Consider the following 18,272-nt stretch of genomic DNA (forward strand, 5'->3'; position numbering starts at 1 on the left):
CCGGAAGTCCCATTCAAGTCTATGGGACTTCCGGTATCGGAATAAGAAAAACCCTATTTTTGCCTTGTACAGCCTCTCTGGGGTCTGTACGGGCCTTTCGGGGGGCTGTGCCGGCCTGCCAGGGGGTCTGTGCAGGCTCCGGTGGTCTGTGCCGGCCTGCCGGGGGGCTGTGCCGGCCTGCCGGGGGGGCTGTGCAGGCTCCGGTGGTCTGTGCCGGCCTGCCGGGGGGCTGTGCCGGCCTGCCGGGGAGGCTGTGCAGGCTCCGGTGGTCTGTGCCGGCCTGCCGGGGGGCTGTGCCGGCCTGCCGGTGGTCTGTGCAGGCTCCGGTGGTCTGTGCTGGCCTGCCGGGGGGCTGTGCCAGCCTGCCGGTGGTCTGTGCAGGCTCCGGGGGGCTGTGCCGGCCTGCCGGGGGGCTGTGCCGGCCTGCCAGTGGTCTGTGCAGGCTTCGGGGGTCTGTGCAGGCATCGTCCGATGGGACTACAAGTCCCATCGGGCGATGCCTGCTACCATGACAGTGATTGACACATTAGCCAATGATGGGACAGTAGTAGTCCCATCATCCGGCTAATGTGTTGAATGTAAAAAAAAAAAAAAAAAAATTACATGCTACATACATACAACATGCATACTACATATATACTACATGTAACATACATACTACATATATACTACATGCAACATGCATACTACATGCATGCTACATACATGCTACATACTACATACATGCTACATTCATACTACATATATACTACATGCATGCAACATACATACTACATATACTACATGCATGCAACATACATACTACATATATACTACATGCATGCAACATGCATACTACATATATACTACATGTAACATACATACTACATATATACTACATGCATACTACATACATGCTACATACTACATGCATGCTACACACATGCTACATGCATGCTACATACATACTACATGCATGCTACATACATACATGCATGCTACATACTTAAAAAAAAAAAGTCCCTAGTCTCACTTTATGCCATTGCTGCGTGGGAATTTCCCACGCAGCAATGGCATAAAGTGAGACTACGGACTTTTTTTTTTAAGTGGCGGAGGAATACAGTGCGGAAGGATACCTACCTTCCGTCATTGGATTCCTGCAGCCTGTAGAGAGCGGCAGCATCAGCTGATGCTGCAGTTCTCTACCCAAGATCATCGTGGGACACACTCGTGGACTGCTTCGGATCATGGGTGAGTATTTTTGTGGTTTGTTATGTTAATATTTATTCCGTACACGACAATGGCTTCGGGGAACAATGTGACAAGTATTGGTAAGTATGTTACTCTATGTTATATGTACTGTATGTCTATGTATGTATTGTATGAATGTATTGTATGTAGCATGCATGTAGTATATATGTATGTATGTAGCATGTAGTATGTATGTAGCATGCATGTAGTATATATGTAGTATGTATGTAGCATGTAGTATGTATGTAGCATGCATGTAGTATATATGTAGTATGTATGTAGTATGTATGTAGCATGTAGTATGTATGTAGCATGCATGTAGTATGTATGTAGCATGCATGTAGTATGTATGTAGTATATATGTAGTATGTATGTAGCATGCATGTAGTATATATGTAGTATGTATGTAGTATGTATGTAGCATGCATGTAGTATATATGTAGTATGTATGTAGTATGTAGTATGTATGTAGCATGTAGCATGTATGTAGCATGCATGTAGTATGTATGTAGCATGCATGTAGTATGTATGTAGCATGCATGTAGCATGCATGTAGTATGTATGTAGCATGCATGTAGTATGTAGCATGTATGTAGTATGTATGTAGCATGCATGTAGTATGTATGTAGCATGCATGTAGTATGTATGTAGCATGCATGTAGCATGCATGTAGCATGCATGTAGCATGCATGTAGTATGTAGCATGTATGTAGTATGCATGTAGTATATATGTAGTATGTATGTTACATGTAGTATATATGTAGTATGCATGTTGCATGCATGTAGTATATATGTAGTATGTATGTTGTATATATGTAGTATGAATGTAGCATGTATGTAGCATGTAGCATGTATGTAGCATGCATGTAGTATGCATGTTGCATGTAGTATGCATGTTGCATGTAGTATATATGTAGTATGTATGTTACATGTAGTATATATGTAGTATGCATGTTGTATGTATGTAGCATGTATGTAGCATGTAATTTTTTTTTTTTATTTTTTTTTTTTTACATTCAACACATTAGCCGGATGATGGGACTACTACTGCCCCATCATTGGCTAATGTGTCAATCACTGTCATGGTAGCAGGCATCGCCCAATGGGACTTGTAGTCCCATCGGACGATGCCTGCACAGACCCCCGAAGCCTGCACAGACCACCGGCAGGCCGGCACAGCCCCCCGGCAGGCAGGCACAGCCCTCCGGAGCCTGCACAGACCACCGGCAGGCCGGCACAGACCACCGGAGCCTGCACAGCCTCCCGGCAGGCCGGCAGAGACCCCGGAGCCTGCACAGACCACCGGCAGGCCGGCACAGACCACCGGAGCCTGCACAGCCCCCCGGCAGGCCGGCAGAGACCCCCGGAAGGCCCGAAATGACGGCGCATCATGATGCGCACACACCGCGCATCATAATGACGTCAGGCTGTCAATCAACTTTGAACTTCCGATTCCGATACCGACATCCGATATTGAAAAAATATCGGATGTCGGTATCGGAATTCCGATACAGCAAGTATTGGCCGATACCCGATACTTGCGGTATCGGAATGCTCAACACTAAGTGTGATGTAAAAAAAAAGGAAACTGCAATTTACTCACCAACACAGAGTCCACTACTGAGTTTCTGCTACCATTCACGCTGTTAATTATTGGCTACAGCATTGACATCATGGCAGCCAATCAGGAAGCTTAACAGCTCTGCCTATATAGATGCAACGCCCCACATAATGCTGCTGAGTGTTAGGCGTCAGGTTTCTACCACTGCACAGCAGGAATCCAGGGCATTGCACCCAGCGGTCTCCCATTCTTCTTCAGCCGCAGTGGAGCCTGCTCAGCAGATTCGTCGGTCCCGGCGCTCTGCCCAGGCCAACTCCGTGGGTTTGCTTGCTGCTGCCACCTCTGGCATAGCTATGACAATGCAGGCTGCTCAGCAGCGAGATTCTCCAGGGACTAAGTCCTCATGTCGGGCCACTGAGCATGCCCGTGGAGTGATCTCCCATTGGAGATCGAGGGTCACGTGCTCCGGTCCTGCTCATGTTTGGATTGGCACATCCAAGAAGCCAGGAAGGTCCCGGACGCCCGTGGCTATAAAAGGTTTGCATGGCCGCTCGCCCATGCGCTAGGATAGACTGTATTTACAGACTATAAGGTGTGAGAGATGTATGCACGTATGAATGTATCTGGTGACTGACTCATTATGAAACCCCTACCCTTGGTACGCATGTGTTGTGCAGCCTAGCCTGCTAGCACCCAGGCTTAGGTGTAGGTAGGTCAGGGTTTGAGTCGGACATTGGTCCTCACCAGTGATCCAGCATGCCTCAGTGCATGTGCTCCACACTCCACTGCCAGCGTCTCTAGCGGCGCTCGTGGCAGCGACGCCGCACGCTCAGTGGGCCTAGAGGGACTCTAACCCCGTGTCCTTGTGGTAGCATTCTGTGGCCGTACACTGTGCACTCTTTTAGCCGAGCTCTGTGAGCACAAACAGGCTCTGGCGTTTATGTTCAGCGGTAGTGCGGCTCTGTGAAGCAACAGAGTCCGCCACCGTACACACCGGGTCACGATAACCCGCGTGTGTTCTTATAGTATACCGCCATATAGCATCTACCATTACTGAGCAGGTTACCACCCCTGCACGGTGGACCCCGGGATGCGAACGCACCTTATTACCATCTTTATTATTTGGTGCGATCCGCCAGCCCTAACACTGAGAAACAAAAAAGAAACAACAACAATGTGTAATAAATAAATATATATTATACAACAAAGTATAAATTAATGAATAAACGATGTGTCTCTTTCAAAAATGGATGGCAGACCATCCGGTATACATAAGAAAAAAACTAACTCATGATGTAAATGAGAGAACCAGAATAATGGGAATGTGTATATAAAACACTAAAATAAAAACAAAAATATTTATAATAAAATAAGCCTTTATTGTAAATTTTGGCCAGACAACAACAACGGCAATAAGAAAATGTATGTAAGAACATATAATAAAAATGGCAAGAAGACCGCACAATGAATTAATTATCAAGTATCTATACTTATAATAGTATCACTACTATACAGCAGGAATTGTTCAGATAAAGCAAATATAATATAATCCCCATGTAGAACAGAAAAAAACATAAAATAATAAGTGCAATAAATAGTGAGGTGATGAAAATTATATATATATATATATATATATATATATATATATGTAAAAAATAAAAATGATATAATTGACAACAAATAAAAATGTGGAAATCACTAGTGAAAATTAGGTATATGTGTATATATAAACCAATGTTAGTGAATAATACAAAAAACTACTGTGAAAAAATATATGTATATACACTCACTGGCCACTTTATTAGGTACACCATGCTAGTAAGGGGTTGGACCCCCTTTTGCCTTCAGAACTGCCTCAATTCTTCGTGGCAGAGATTCAACAAGGTGCTGGAAGCATTCCTCAGAGATTTTGGACCATATTGACATGATGGCATCACACAGTTGGCACAGATTTGTCGGCTGCACATCCCTGATGCGAATCTCCCGTTCCACCACATCCCAAAGATGCTCTATTGGATTGAGATCTGGTGACTGAGGAGGCCATTTGAGTACAGTAAACTCATTGTCATGTTCAAGAAACCAATCTGAGATGATTCGAGCTTTATGACATGGCGCATTATCCTGCTGAAAGTAGCCATCAGATGTTGGGTACATTGTGGTCATAAAGGGATGGACATGGTCAGCAACAATACTCAGGTAGGCTGTGGCGTTGCAACGATGCTCAATTGGTACCAAGGGGCCCAAAGAGTGCCCAGAAAAAATTCCCCACACCATGACACCACCACCACCAGCCTGAACCGTTGATACAAGGCAGGATGGATCCATGCTTTCATGTTGTTTACGCCAAATTCTGACCCTACCATCCGAATGTCGCAGCAGAAATCGAGACTCATCAGACCAGGCAACGTTTTTCCAATCTTCTACTGTCCAATTTCGATGAGCTTGTGCAAATTGTAGCCTCAGTTTCCTGTTCTTAGCTGAGAGGAGTGGTACCCAGTGTGGTCTTCTGCTGCTGTAGCCCATCTGCCTCAAAGTTCGACGCACTGTGCGTTCAGAGATGCTCTTCTGCCTACCTTGGTTGTAACGGGTGGCAATTTGAGTCACTGTTGCCTTTCTATCAGCTCGAACCAGTCTGCCCATTCTCCTCTGACCTCTGGCATCAACATGGCATTTCCGGCCACAGAACTGCCGCTCACTGGATTTTTTTTCTTTTTCGGACCATTCTCTGTAAACCCTAGAGATGGTTGTGCGTGAAAATCCCAGTAGATCAGCAGTTTCTGAAATTCTCAGACCAGCCCTTCTGGCACCAACAATCATGCCACGTTCAAAGGCACTCAAATCACCTTTCTTCCCCATACTGATGCTCAGTTTGAACTGCAGGAGATTGTCTTGACCATGTCTACATGCCTAAATGCACTGAGTTGCCGCCATGTGATTGGCTGATTAGAAATTAAGTCTTAACACACAGTTGGACAGGTGTACCTAATAAAGTGGCCAGTGAGTGTATATATGTATATATATACTAAAAACTAAAAACACTCAAAATGGTGAAAAATGAAGGCAAAAACAATTTTTTGCAAAAAATAAATGCTGAACTCACACAAAAAATGCTGAGAGGAATATAATAAAAACAGTGATAATAGCGCTGTATAGAATTGGATGGCTGTATAAGAAGATACATAAAATAAAGAAATGTTCTAAAAGTGATGATGTACTTGTAAAATTAGTAATTAATGTGCACCATATAGTAGCTATATAAGGGGCCACTGAAAAATGCCATACAAAGCGCTATGTGGTAGAAATGGGCCAGAGCCAAGAACCAGACAGCACACACGCTGAACAATGCTGCACAAATTACATGGGCCACAATAAACACAGACCTAGTATATGTAGCGATGGATAATGAAGCGCTTGTACAACAAATTGCTGGCCCAAATTAAACAGCACGATACAGCGTGGTGTACTGCCTGGAAGGCAAATAACCAGACAATGGTGGGAGCGGTGTGCCAATAGGACGCGCCCCAATGAAACGCCTGTACGATAAAGTACTGGCCTGAATATACAGCACAATACAGCACGATGTATTACCTGAGAGGCAAATAAGCAGATAGTGGTGGAAGCGGTGTGCCAATAGATCGCGCCCCGACGCGCGTTTCGGAAAAGCTCCATCCGACAAAGGAGCTTTTCCGAAACGCGCGTCGGGGCGCGATCTATTGGCACACTGCTTCCACCACTATCTGCTTATTTGCCTCTCAGGTAATACATCGTGCTGTATATTCAGGCCAGTACTTTATCGTACAGGCGTTTCATTGGGGCGCGTTCTATTGGCACACCGCTCACACCATTGTCTGGTTATTTGCCTTCCAGGCAGTACACCACGCTGTATCGTGCTGTTTAATTTGGGCCAGCATTTTGTTGTACAAGCGCTTCATTATCCATCGCTACATATACTAGGTCTGTGTTTGTCTGTGTTTGTCATATACTAGGTCTGTGCCCATGTAATTTGTGCAGCATTGTTCAGCGTGTGTGCTGTCTGGTTCTTGGCTCTGGCCCATTTCTACCATATAGCGCTTTGTATGGCATTTTTCAGTGGCCCCTTATATAGCTACTATATGGTGCACATTGATTACTAATTTTACAAGTGCATCATCACTTTTAGAACATTTCTTTATTTTATGTATCTTCATATACAGCCATCCAATTCTATACAGCGCTATTATCACTGTTTTTATTATATTCCACTCAGCATTTTTTGTGTGAGTTCAGCATTTATTTTTTACAAAAAATTGTTTTTGCCTTCATTTTTCACCATTTTGAGTGTTTAGTTTTTAGTATATATATATACAGTGGGGAAAAAAAGTATTTAGTCAGTCAGCAATAGTGCAAGTTCCACCACTTAAAAAGATGAGAGGCGTCTGTAATTTACATCATAGGTAGACCTCAACTATGGGAGACAAACTGAGAAAAAAAAATCCAGAAAATCACATTGTCTGTTTTTTTTTCATTTTATTTGCATATTATGGTGGAAAATAAGTATTTGGTCAAAAACAAGCAATCAAGATTTCTGGCTCTCACAGACCTGTAACTTCTTCTTTAAGAGTCTCCTCTTTCCTCCACTCATTACCTGTAGTAATGGCACCTGTTTAAACTTGTTATCAGTATAAAAAGACACCTGTGCACACCCTCAAACAGTCTGACTCCAAACTCCACTATGGTGAAGACCAAAGAGCTGTCAAAGGACACCAGAAACAAAATTGTAGCCCTGCACCAGGCTGGGAAGACTGAATCTGCAATAGCCAACCAGCTTGGAGTGAAGAAATCAACTGTGGGAGCAATAATTAGAAAATGGAAGACATACAAGGCCACTGATAATCTCCCTCGATCTGGTGCTCCACGCAAAATCCCACCCCGTGGGGTCAGAATGATCACAAGAACGGTGAGCAAAAATCCCAGAACCACGCGGGGGGACCTAGTGAATGAACTGCAGAGAGCTGGGACCAATGTAACAAGGCCTACCATAAGTAACACACTACGCCACCATGGACTCAGATCCTGCAGTGCCAGACGTGTCCCACTGCTTAAGCCTGTACATGTCCGGGCCCGTCTGAAGTTTGCTAGAGAGCATTTGGATGATCCAGAGGAGTTTTGGGAGAATGTCCTATGGTCTGATGAAACCAAACTGGAACTGTTTGGTAGAAACACAACTTGTCGTGTTTGGAGGAAAAAGAATACTGAGTTGCATCCATCAAACACCATACCTACTGTAAAGCATGGTGGTGGAAACATCATGCTTTGGGGCTGTTTCTCTGCAAAGGGGCCAGGACGACTGATCCGGGTACATGAAAGAATGAATGGGGCCATGTATCGTGAGATTTTGAGTGCAAACCTCCTTCCATCAGCAAGGGCATTGAAGATGAAACGTGGCTGGGTCTTTCAACATGACAATGATCCAAAGCACACCGCCAGGGCAACGAAGGAGTGGCTTCGTAAGAAGCATTTCAAGGTCCTGGAGTGGCCTAGCCAGTCTCCAGATCTCAACCCTATAGAAAACCTTTGGAGGGAGTTGAAAGTCCGTGTTGCCAAGCGAAAAGCCAAAAACATCACTGCTCTAGAGGAGATCTGCATGGAGGAATGGGCCAACATACCAACAACAGTGTGTGGCAACCTTGTGAAGACTTACAGAAAACGTTTGACCTCTGTCATTGCCAAAAAGGATATATCACAAAGTATTGAGATTAAATTTTGTTTCTGACCAAATACTTATTTTCCACCATAATATGCAAATAAAAATAAAAAAAAAACAGACAATGTGATTTTCTGGATTTTTTTTTCTCAGTTTGTCTCCCATAGTTGAGGTCTACCTATGATGTAAATTACAGATGCCTCTCATCTTTTTAAGTGGTGGAACTTGCACTATTGCTGACTGACTAAATACTTTTTTTCCCCACTGTACATATATTTTTTCACAGTAGTTTTTTGTATTATTCACCAACATTGGTTTATATATACACATATACCTAATTTTCACTAGTGATTTCCACATTTTTATTTGTTGTCAATTACACCATTTTTATTTTTTACATATATATATAATTTTCATCACCTCACTATTTATTGCACTTATTATTTTATGTTTTTTTCTGTTCTACATGGGGATTATATTATATATGCTTTATCTGAACAATTCCTGCTGTATAGTGGTGATACTATTATAAGTATAGATACTTGATAATTAATTCATTGTGCGGTCTTCTTGCCATTTTTATTATATGTTCTTACATACAATTTCTTATTGCCGTTGTTGTCTGGCCAAAATTTACAATAAAGGCTTATTTTATTATACATATTTTTGTTTTTATTTTAGTGTTTTATATACACATTCCCATTATTCTGGTTCTCTCATTTACATCACGAGTTAGTTTTTTTCTTCAGCCCTAACACTGAGCTGATTGATTGGCTGCCACACTGTCAATGTGACGTATACAAAGCAGCCAATAACTGGCACCAGGAGCAATGGCGAAACTCAGCTCCAGACTCGCGGAGAGTGAGTAAAGAGTGATTTGTTGTTTTATAACAAACAGATCCCAGGGACCAGGATTTTCTGAAGCTACTTTAAGTTTACTATGATCAACTTTGACATAAACAGGAAAAACTGATACACAGTGTTAGGTCTAGTACAAAGCCTAAGTCTATGATATATGGAAGCCTGCACTAGAATTAACACAGTGTATCAAAATTGTATAAAGATAATATGGTAAACAAAAACCCTTAGGGTATGCTTTGACAATAATTAGTTTTAGAGTTTTACATATATATTTATATATTTAACAATAATATTATAGAGGTTGTCCAGGACTTAGAAACTGATGGTCTATCCTTAGGATTGGTCATCAATATCAGATCAGTCCGTGTCCAACATAACAGGACCACTAATAAGCTGTTATCAGCTCCAGCAGTGGTTGGATGTACAGTGGGTATGGAAAGTAATCAGAACCCTTTAAATTTTTCACTGTTTGATTCAAACAGTGAAAAATTTAAAGGGTTCTGAATACTTTCCATACCCACTGTACATCCAACCACTGCTGGAGCTGATAATAGCTTATTAGTGGTCCTGCTTATGTTGGACACGGACTGATCTGCTATTTGGTAAATTCAAAAAAGTTCATTTTTTTCTCATTAATTTACATTCTGCACCCCATATTGACTGAAAAAAACCCAGAAATTTAGACATTTTTGGAAATTTATTAATAAAGAAAAACTGAAATATCACATGGTCATACGTATTCAGACCCTCTGCTCAGAAACTCATATTTAAGTCACATGCTGTCCATTTCCTTGTGATCCTCCTTCAGATGGTTCTACTCCTTCATTGGAGTCCAGCTGTGTTTAATTAAACTGATAGGACTTTATTTGTAAAGGTACACACCTGTCTATATAAGACCTAACAGCTCACAGTGCATGTCAGACCAAATGAGAAACAAGAGGTCAAAGGAACTGGCCGAGGAGCTCAGAGACAGAATTGTGGCAAGGCACAGATCTGGCCAAGGTTACAAAAGAATTTCTGCAGTACTCAAGGTTCCTAAGAGCAGAGTGGCGTTAATAATCCTTAAATGAAAGAAGTTTGGGACCACCAGAAGTCTTCCTAGACCTGGCCGTCCAGCGAAACTGAGCAATTGTGGGAGAAGAACCTTGGTGAGAGAGGTAATGAAGAACCACTAGATCACTGTGGCTGAGCTCCACAGATGCAGTAGGGAGATGGGCGAAAGTTCCACAAAGTCAACTATCACTGCAGCCCTCCACCATCACCAGTCGGGCCTTTATCGCTGAGTGCCCGCGGAAGCCTCTCCTCAGTGCAATACATATGAAAGCCTGCACAGAGTTTTTGAAAAAACACATGAAGGACTCCCAGACTATGAGAAATAAGATTCTGTGGTCTGATGAGACGAAGATAGAATTATCAACAAAAAGTTCTAAGCAGTATGTGTGGAGAAAACCAGGCACTGCTCATCACCTGAACAATACAATCCCAACAGTGAAACATGGTGGTGGCAGCATCATGCTATGGGAGTGTTTTTCAGCTTGCTATTGAAGAAATATGAATGCGGCCAAGTACAGAGATATCCTGGATGAAAACCTCTTCCAGAGTGCTCTGATCCTCAGTCTTGGCTGAAGGTTCACTTTCCAACAAGACATTGACCCTAAGCACACAGCTAAAATATCAATGGAGTGGCTTCAGAACAACTCTGTGACCATTCTTGCCTGGCCCAGCCAGAGCCCTGACCTAAACCCAATTGAACATCTCTGGAGAGACCTGAAAATGGCTGCCCACCAACGTTCATCATCCAACCTGGCGGAACTGTAGAGGATCTGCAAAGAAGAATGGCAGAGGATCCCCAAATCCCCAGGTGTGTAAAACTTGCTGCATCATTCCCAAGAAGACTCATTGCTGTACTAGCTCAAAAGGGTGCTTCTACTCCATACTGAGCAAAGGGTCTGAATACTTATTATGACCATGTGATATTTCAGTTTTTCTTTTTTAAAAAATTTGCAAAAATTTCTACATTTCTGTTTGTTTTTCAGTCAAGATGGGATGCAGAGTGTACATTCATGAGAAAAAAATCAACTTTTTTGAATTTACCAAATGGCTGCAATGAAACAAAGAGTGAAAAATGTAAAGGGGTATGAATACTTTCCGTACACACTGTAAATATTGGAAGATGCCAGAACAGTGTCACGTATCTGCAATGACCTTCTATAATGTCATTGTGGAGTCATACGCTGACCAACCTGATATTATAATTAGTTAAAACAAAACACTTAATTTTATTGGTGTTTGAAGACTCTGTTTGTTTTCGTTCTAGACATATATCAGTATAACGTATGGTACATATAACTGACAAACACCTAGTGTAACTTTGCCAATAGTCACTAAACATTTTGTTTAAGCCTTCCTACAATTATTTACATATCACTGATTCACAATCATTTTGTTTTCCTTCATTTTATGCATGTCTTTTTACTTTTAAGTTGTAAGATTATTTTGTTACTTGATTTACCATACTTTTGTTACCATTTGTGCATGCTTTTAATGTTTCCCACATTTTATGTTCCTAGTTTAACAGAACCCGTCCGCCCTCTCCCACTGAATGTTGCCATTTGACCCCATGGAGTAGAAAGGTATTGGAAAGATGAAGTGTTCTTCTGTCCTAGTCCTTCCTACTGGCCTCACTCTATCCCTCTTTTTATTACCTCTTTTTGCTTCTATAACCACTTATACTTCCTTACTAATCCTTCTTCACCTGATTAAATATGAAAATGAAGCTCTGAAATGATATTCTAGTCAGGTACTTGAACATGTAACATTATCTAAATTTTATCTAAATGTTTTTAACCAATTTGCCCAATCTCTCAACCAGGCTGAATAAACAAATAATAATAAATAAAATAATAAATAAAAACATAAGAAATAAAAAAGAATTGGATGATTTTAACACACTAAGGTTCTAGAGGACTTTCCCAAAGAAATCTAACCGTAAGCTTTAGCTCTGACCTCTTTACCCAAAAATAAATTATGGGGATTGTATATTTGGTGATTATCATTATATTATGTATTTAGTGTAAGTTTTCATGGTCTCATTTGTGGTTGATTAATCCAGCCATGGTCATGGCTAAAAAGGACAGGTATGCACAAAGTAGGTTCTAAGTGTGTATATCTGTGATGCTTTACTAGAGGCTATTATACAGTATATAGTAAAAGAATAATAGGACCCTTTTCTGAAGATAATAATAATCTTTATTTTTATATAGCGCTAACATATTCCGCAGCGCTTTACAGTTTTTGCACACATTTTCATCACTGTCCCCGATGGGGCTCACAATCTAAATTCCCTATCAGTATGTCTTTAGAATGTGGGAGGAAACCGGAGTGCCCGGAGGAAACCCACGCAAACACGGGGAGAACATACAAACTCCTTGCAGATGTTGTCCTTGGTGGGATTCGAACCCAGGACTCCAGCGCTGCAAGGCTGCAGCGCTAACCACTGAGCCACCGTGCTGCCCATAATCTGCATTTTCTGAAATTATATGGAATATTTCTGGATTTCACATGCGAAGGCTTCTCAGTATTGGATGCTGGCCATTTATGGACACAGTGATGCTAGTGATACTAGATGTCAGGTCGCTACACGTTTGTCCAATGATCTTTTGTTATTCGGGGAAGGAATCCGCAATGAATTCCAGTCTATTCCCATTAGCGTGCTGCAAACTTTTCCCTCATGTTACCTAGGAAACAAAGTCTTTTGTACTTGAAGTTTGTATGAGCTATTCATGTCTGCTGGGAATGGACACAAAAGCTGCAGTTGGAGGAAGATAAAGATATAGGTCTTACGGCAAAGTTAGTCTAAAATCACATTTTATGTGGTATTTAGTTGTATGGCCTGGAAATATTATAGAGGTAAGTGTCAACATGGATTACTTAACTATCCCTTCATGTGTCCCCCTTTGTGAAAAGTAGACATTTGTTAGCCGTGATTACGAGAGACCATAAAAATGATAGTCGCCAAACAGCGAGACGTCTTTGTCACGTGATGAAAATAAACAATGGAGAGTAATTACAATCAAAAGACAAGTCTTATGTTTCATTTTGATGCTTTTTGAACTTTACATAGAAATGAGACTTATGTACTATAAGCAAGAACCAAATTTGGCTATTAGGAAACACAGGAATTAAGACTAAGTATTTTCTTGTTATGTTTAGTTTGCTTCATATTTTTTATTCTATCTTGTGTTGTCCATGTTTTGCTTTCCTATCATATCAATATATATTCTCATGTTGCCTGCTGTGTTTATAGTTCACGCATTGAATTTATAGTTTATTTTTTTCCATAACATACATGTTTATTAATATTACTTATGTATTATCTCTTCAAATGGAAGGTATGAAGTGATTTAAGAATCCGTTGTGACTTAAAACTAAATAAATCATTATATTTTTTTCTCAAGTGTAAAAAAATATTTTTATATTCAGTTTCTTCACCCAAGGATGAATTCATTTTGGATAAAATAACCCTAGGCTACAGTAATTAAAATCTGAGACCAAATTACTGAAAAGGACAAATCCTAAAAACAGCCCTGAAAAAAACAGCCATACTTATCAATATCTAGTGTTAATACTAATACACTGCAGAATGCAGCAAGGTCCCTGGTACAAAATCAGCTAAAACAGGAGTGGGGAATCTTTTTTCGGTCAAGGGCCATTTGGATATTTAAACCATCCTTCTGGGACCGTACAAACTCCGCTCACAAAGTACATCTTGACTCTGGCACTGGTGTCATGACTTAGTGTTTCATTGCATGCCCTTCGGTGATCAGTAGTGAACACTTCGTGTGTGTGCTCACAGAGGAAGAAGAAATTATTGAGATTGTGACAATCAAAATACAGCTCCCTGCCCAAGAATGCGGTCCCTGAGAATCTGCTCGGGGGCCTGATAAAAGGTCATCGAGGGCCGTAAATGGCCCTGGGGCCTGAGGTTCCCCACCCCTGAGCTAAAACAACCACTCCCATACCTATCAATCATGGGACGGTGGTTTGCCAATATTGTAAATGCACACAGATAAGACTGGTATAGGGCGGCAGTCACACATATGTGTAGTCAGGGCCAGACTGGCCATCTGGCAATTCTGGCAAATGCCAGAAAGACCTGTCTGGTCATGGGCCACCTTGTCTACTACATAGTTAACAGAACTGGTGTTTTCAAGACACCCATACTGTTAAAAGCTGTGACAAAGCACAAAGTCGCTGACTTCATCACTTACTCCAGCAGGCCACGAGTATCATTAGAAATATTGGTCTTGTAATAAATCTTGCTTTCCTTCATCCAGGATAATATATCCCATCTGGTGCTTTTGGACAGGGACACATGAATCTGTGTGATTTCAAATGCCAGGGCTGAGTTTGAGTGCACAGTGTGACACCCATACTACTAGATCAGGTGGGCTGTCAAGCACTCTATAAGTGCACCCCCATAAGGACAGACATCCCAATTGCCCCACCAACATTAAACCCTGCAAAAGATGAAAAAAAAATACATGTGGTATCAATTGATATTTTGTCAAGAATGCGCAAGCTAACAACCCGCGTCAAGGGTCCGCATTATCTGGCGACTTCCTACAGTAAAATTTAAAACAATTCGCTGAAAAAGACATGAAATCCTCCAAAAAATCACAGAAAAAAATCAACCATACTTACAGGTACCTGGTTCCAATATTAATCCACTACATGATATAACAGGCCCCAATGAAAAAAGCCAGAGGCAGCAAAGGTGCAAAATAATGATGAAACAACCACATACACACCTACCACTCATGGAGGGGTGGTTGTCTAGTATTATAAATGCACACAGATAAGACTTGTATAGGTTGTTAGTCACACAAATAAATGTAGTGCACCATGTTGGCTTACAGCTTATTGATCATAGTATTAAATCAACAGGCTTACCCAGCACTCTATAAAGGCACTCAATAAGGACGTACGCCACTCCACCTTTCATCATGGGAGCTTGTTGCATCCTACTGTGCACTAGTATTGTGACCAGGTATTGGTTAGATTGGTTAGTATGGCTGTGATATTTTTAGGAGGGGAGCACTGAAAAAGCAACGGTAGGGGGTAGATTTGTTACTGAGCATGGATCCTTGCTATGCTTCCTTCTTACTACCTCAAGCACCAGTGAAAGTGTAAATAAAGAGAATGGGAAACTGATTGTAATTTTAATCAGAAACTGGTTTAATTGACTCACTAAAATGACTTTGCTCTATTGCCTTTATCTATCTCTCTTTTGAAATAAATGCATTTGTTTGACAGGCCCATCCACCTCAGGAGGAAGATGATATGGTTTTAGGAGAGAGGCCAAAAAATCCAATCCCTAATGTTCCATCCACACTGGATAAACAGACCAACTGGAACAAAGTATTACCGCTCCCCACCCCTGAGGAGAAGATGAAGCAGGAGTCCCAAGTGATCACTTCTTGCATTATCCCCATCAATGTTTCCGGTAGAGTGCAATACTTTAAAGACTATTGTAGAACTGTCCTAATTCTTAAACTGGCAATGGTAAACATTCAGGGCATGCTAGAATAGGGCGTACAGATAGGTACTGTTCTAAAGGAGTTTGGTACTGAAAGGCATGCAACACTCACACAGAAATACTGATGACAAAATAGGCTACATCTCCTTACAAAATCTTCCAATAAGATCCAAAATACTGTATGTTATGGTAATAATTATGCTTCTATAAGGTACAGCAGATATGGTGAAATTTACCATATGCCACCACTGTTGTATCTAAAATTGTAGATTGCAAATTAGTTCTTCTCCGGAAAGAAAGAAGCGGTCTTTCTAGTAGGAGAGGGAGGACTGGGAGCTTGCATCGCATCCAAATGAAAACCACTTTGGGCTGAGTTCATTGATCCACAGGTGGGTGCACGAATTCACTGGTGAGCACAGCAGATATCCACAAGAAGAAGAAAATTCTTTTGGCACACCGGCATAAATGAAAAACCTTTATTAGGCTAATATGCCATATTAAAATGTAAAAAACACCTGACGTGTTTCTGGTGCGCAAAGGCACCCTTAGTCATAGGTAAGTAAAAACAGAATATATAGAAATATATATATAGGTTACAAACCAATCAGAAGACTTGTAATTAATTACAGAAAGTGGCAACACATGAAGGAAAGAATGTGTGGTTCCTTGCAACAATGAAAACCGCTCCAGAATTGCAGTTCCCAAGAACCATCCGTTTGTGCGCTTAGAAGCCATTCTTTAGGGGTAGTAATTTCAGAGCAAGTCAATTATACTTATTTACTGGTTATATTCATTTACATTATTGCAAGAAATTTTCCTTTATGTGTAGCGAAATCCTCTAATTGCATTAAATTCAAGAATGATCTGTTTAATATTTATTAATGACATTTGTGTGTCATTAATCTATTTCTTTTTTTTTTTTCTTTTTTTTCTTATCTTGGGAACTGCAATTCTGGAGCGGTTTTCATTGTTGCAAGGAACCACACATTCTTTCCTTAATGTGTTGCCACTTTCTGTAATTAATTGCAAGTCTTCTGATTGGTTTGTAACCTGTATATACTTTTCTATGTATTCTGTTTTTACTTACCTATGACTAAGGGTGCCTTTGCGCACCAGAAACGCGTCAGGTGTTTTTTTACATTATAATATGGCATATTAGCCTAAGGCTTGAATCACACATCCGTTCTTCAGCTCAGTTGAAATCCGCTAAAATGGCGGAAAACGGATCCGTAGGTGGATTGAAAGACACGGGTGGCACCGGACCGTTGTGTTGACGGATCCGTGTAAGGTTGAACTTTAAAGGAACCCGTGCCTGGAAAAAGGAGAGAGAGAGTGTCTCAGCCACCAGAATGGGATTTAGGCTTAAATTTCTGGCAAAGGCAATTCTTCCGAGCAAATGCGGATCCGGCCAGCAAAAAAACGTTTCAGTGTCCGTCCAGTTATGTCAGCGGATGCCAAAATTTTGGCGGATCCGTGAAGAAACGGATCCTACGGATAACCATCAGTCAAGATCCGCTGATAATGCAAGTCAATGGGAAGAAAAACGGATCCGCCAAGAAAAATGGCGGATCCTTTTTTTTTGCGAAACGGCGGATTTTGACTGATGGTGACAGATGGATGTGTGAAAGAGGCCTAATAAAGTTTTTTCATTTATGCCGGTGTGCCGAAAGAATTTTCTTCTTCATGTGGTCTTTCTAGTAGTAGAAGTAGAAGTAGCTACTCTATAAATCAATGCCCAACTCTGTAACAAGCATTGCAACATAGCTAAGGCTATCCGCTTTAGTATAACTCTGGTTTGGCTAATATCCAAAGTCGTGTTGCAAGGCTCGTAAAAGGGGTCTAATATGGACCAACAGGGTAGCTAACTCCAAAACTTGTCAATAGTACAGACCCAATTTACGTTCTTCCTGAATTTTGTTCAGCATTTTCCTAGTGAGAATTGCCAGGCCTGTAAGACATGCTATGGCAGCGAAAAACAGTCCCACCCACCAAACTCTTGGACAGTGGCATAGCTAGGATTTCCTACACCTGGGACAAAGATTTACTCGGGCACCCCGCTATCCATTTAATCTAAATCTTAAGGTTAGTTTAGCCATGCTTTGTCAAGGTCCTGAAGCATAGACACAGATTTTTTTAGTTGGCTGTTTTTAAACAGTGAATTGTTTTAACTGCAACACCATTACAAATGGTTTTATGGCTAAAATAACTGTTCTGCAAAATCAGGTAAAATCCCACAGTAATTGCTAGTTGCTTTTGACTGCACCACTCATATAACACAGCTGTTCCTGCTGACCTTCCCCTCAAGCCAAGCCCATTTTGAAGATTATGCCTTTTTTCACTGTTCACACATTTATGTGTTTACACGCCCCTTCATCAGACATAAACTAACAATTTAGTAG

General features: G+C 41.2%; 1 protein-coding gene across 1 annotated transcript in view; it reads left to right on the plus strand.

The window, feature by feature from the left end:
- The window catches only part of NHS (NHS actin remodeling regulator), a 290,599-nt gene that overhangs the window by 240,546 nt on the left and 31,781 nt on the right, over positions 1–18,272 (plus strand). Inside the window, exons 4-5 of the mRNA XM_073574144.1 lie at positions 11,906–11,968; positions 15,651–15,840. Of these exons, the coding sequence (XP_073430245.1) occupies positions 11,906–11,968; positions 15,651–15,840 (253 nt within the window). The remainder of the gene's footprint in view (positions 1–11,905; positions 11,969–15,650; positions 15,841–18,272) is intronic.

This window comes from Dendrobates tinctorius, unplaced genomic scaffold (assembly GCF_039654945.1).
Source record: "Dendrobates tinctorius isolate UK_male_01 unplaced genomic scaffold, ASM3965494v1 ptg000007l, whole genome shotgun sequence".
NCBI lineage: Eukaryota > Metazoa > Chordata > Amphibia > Anura > Dendrobatidae > Dendrobates > Dendrobates tinctorius.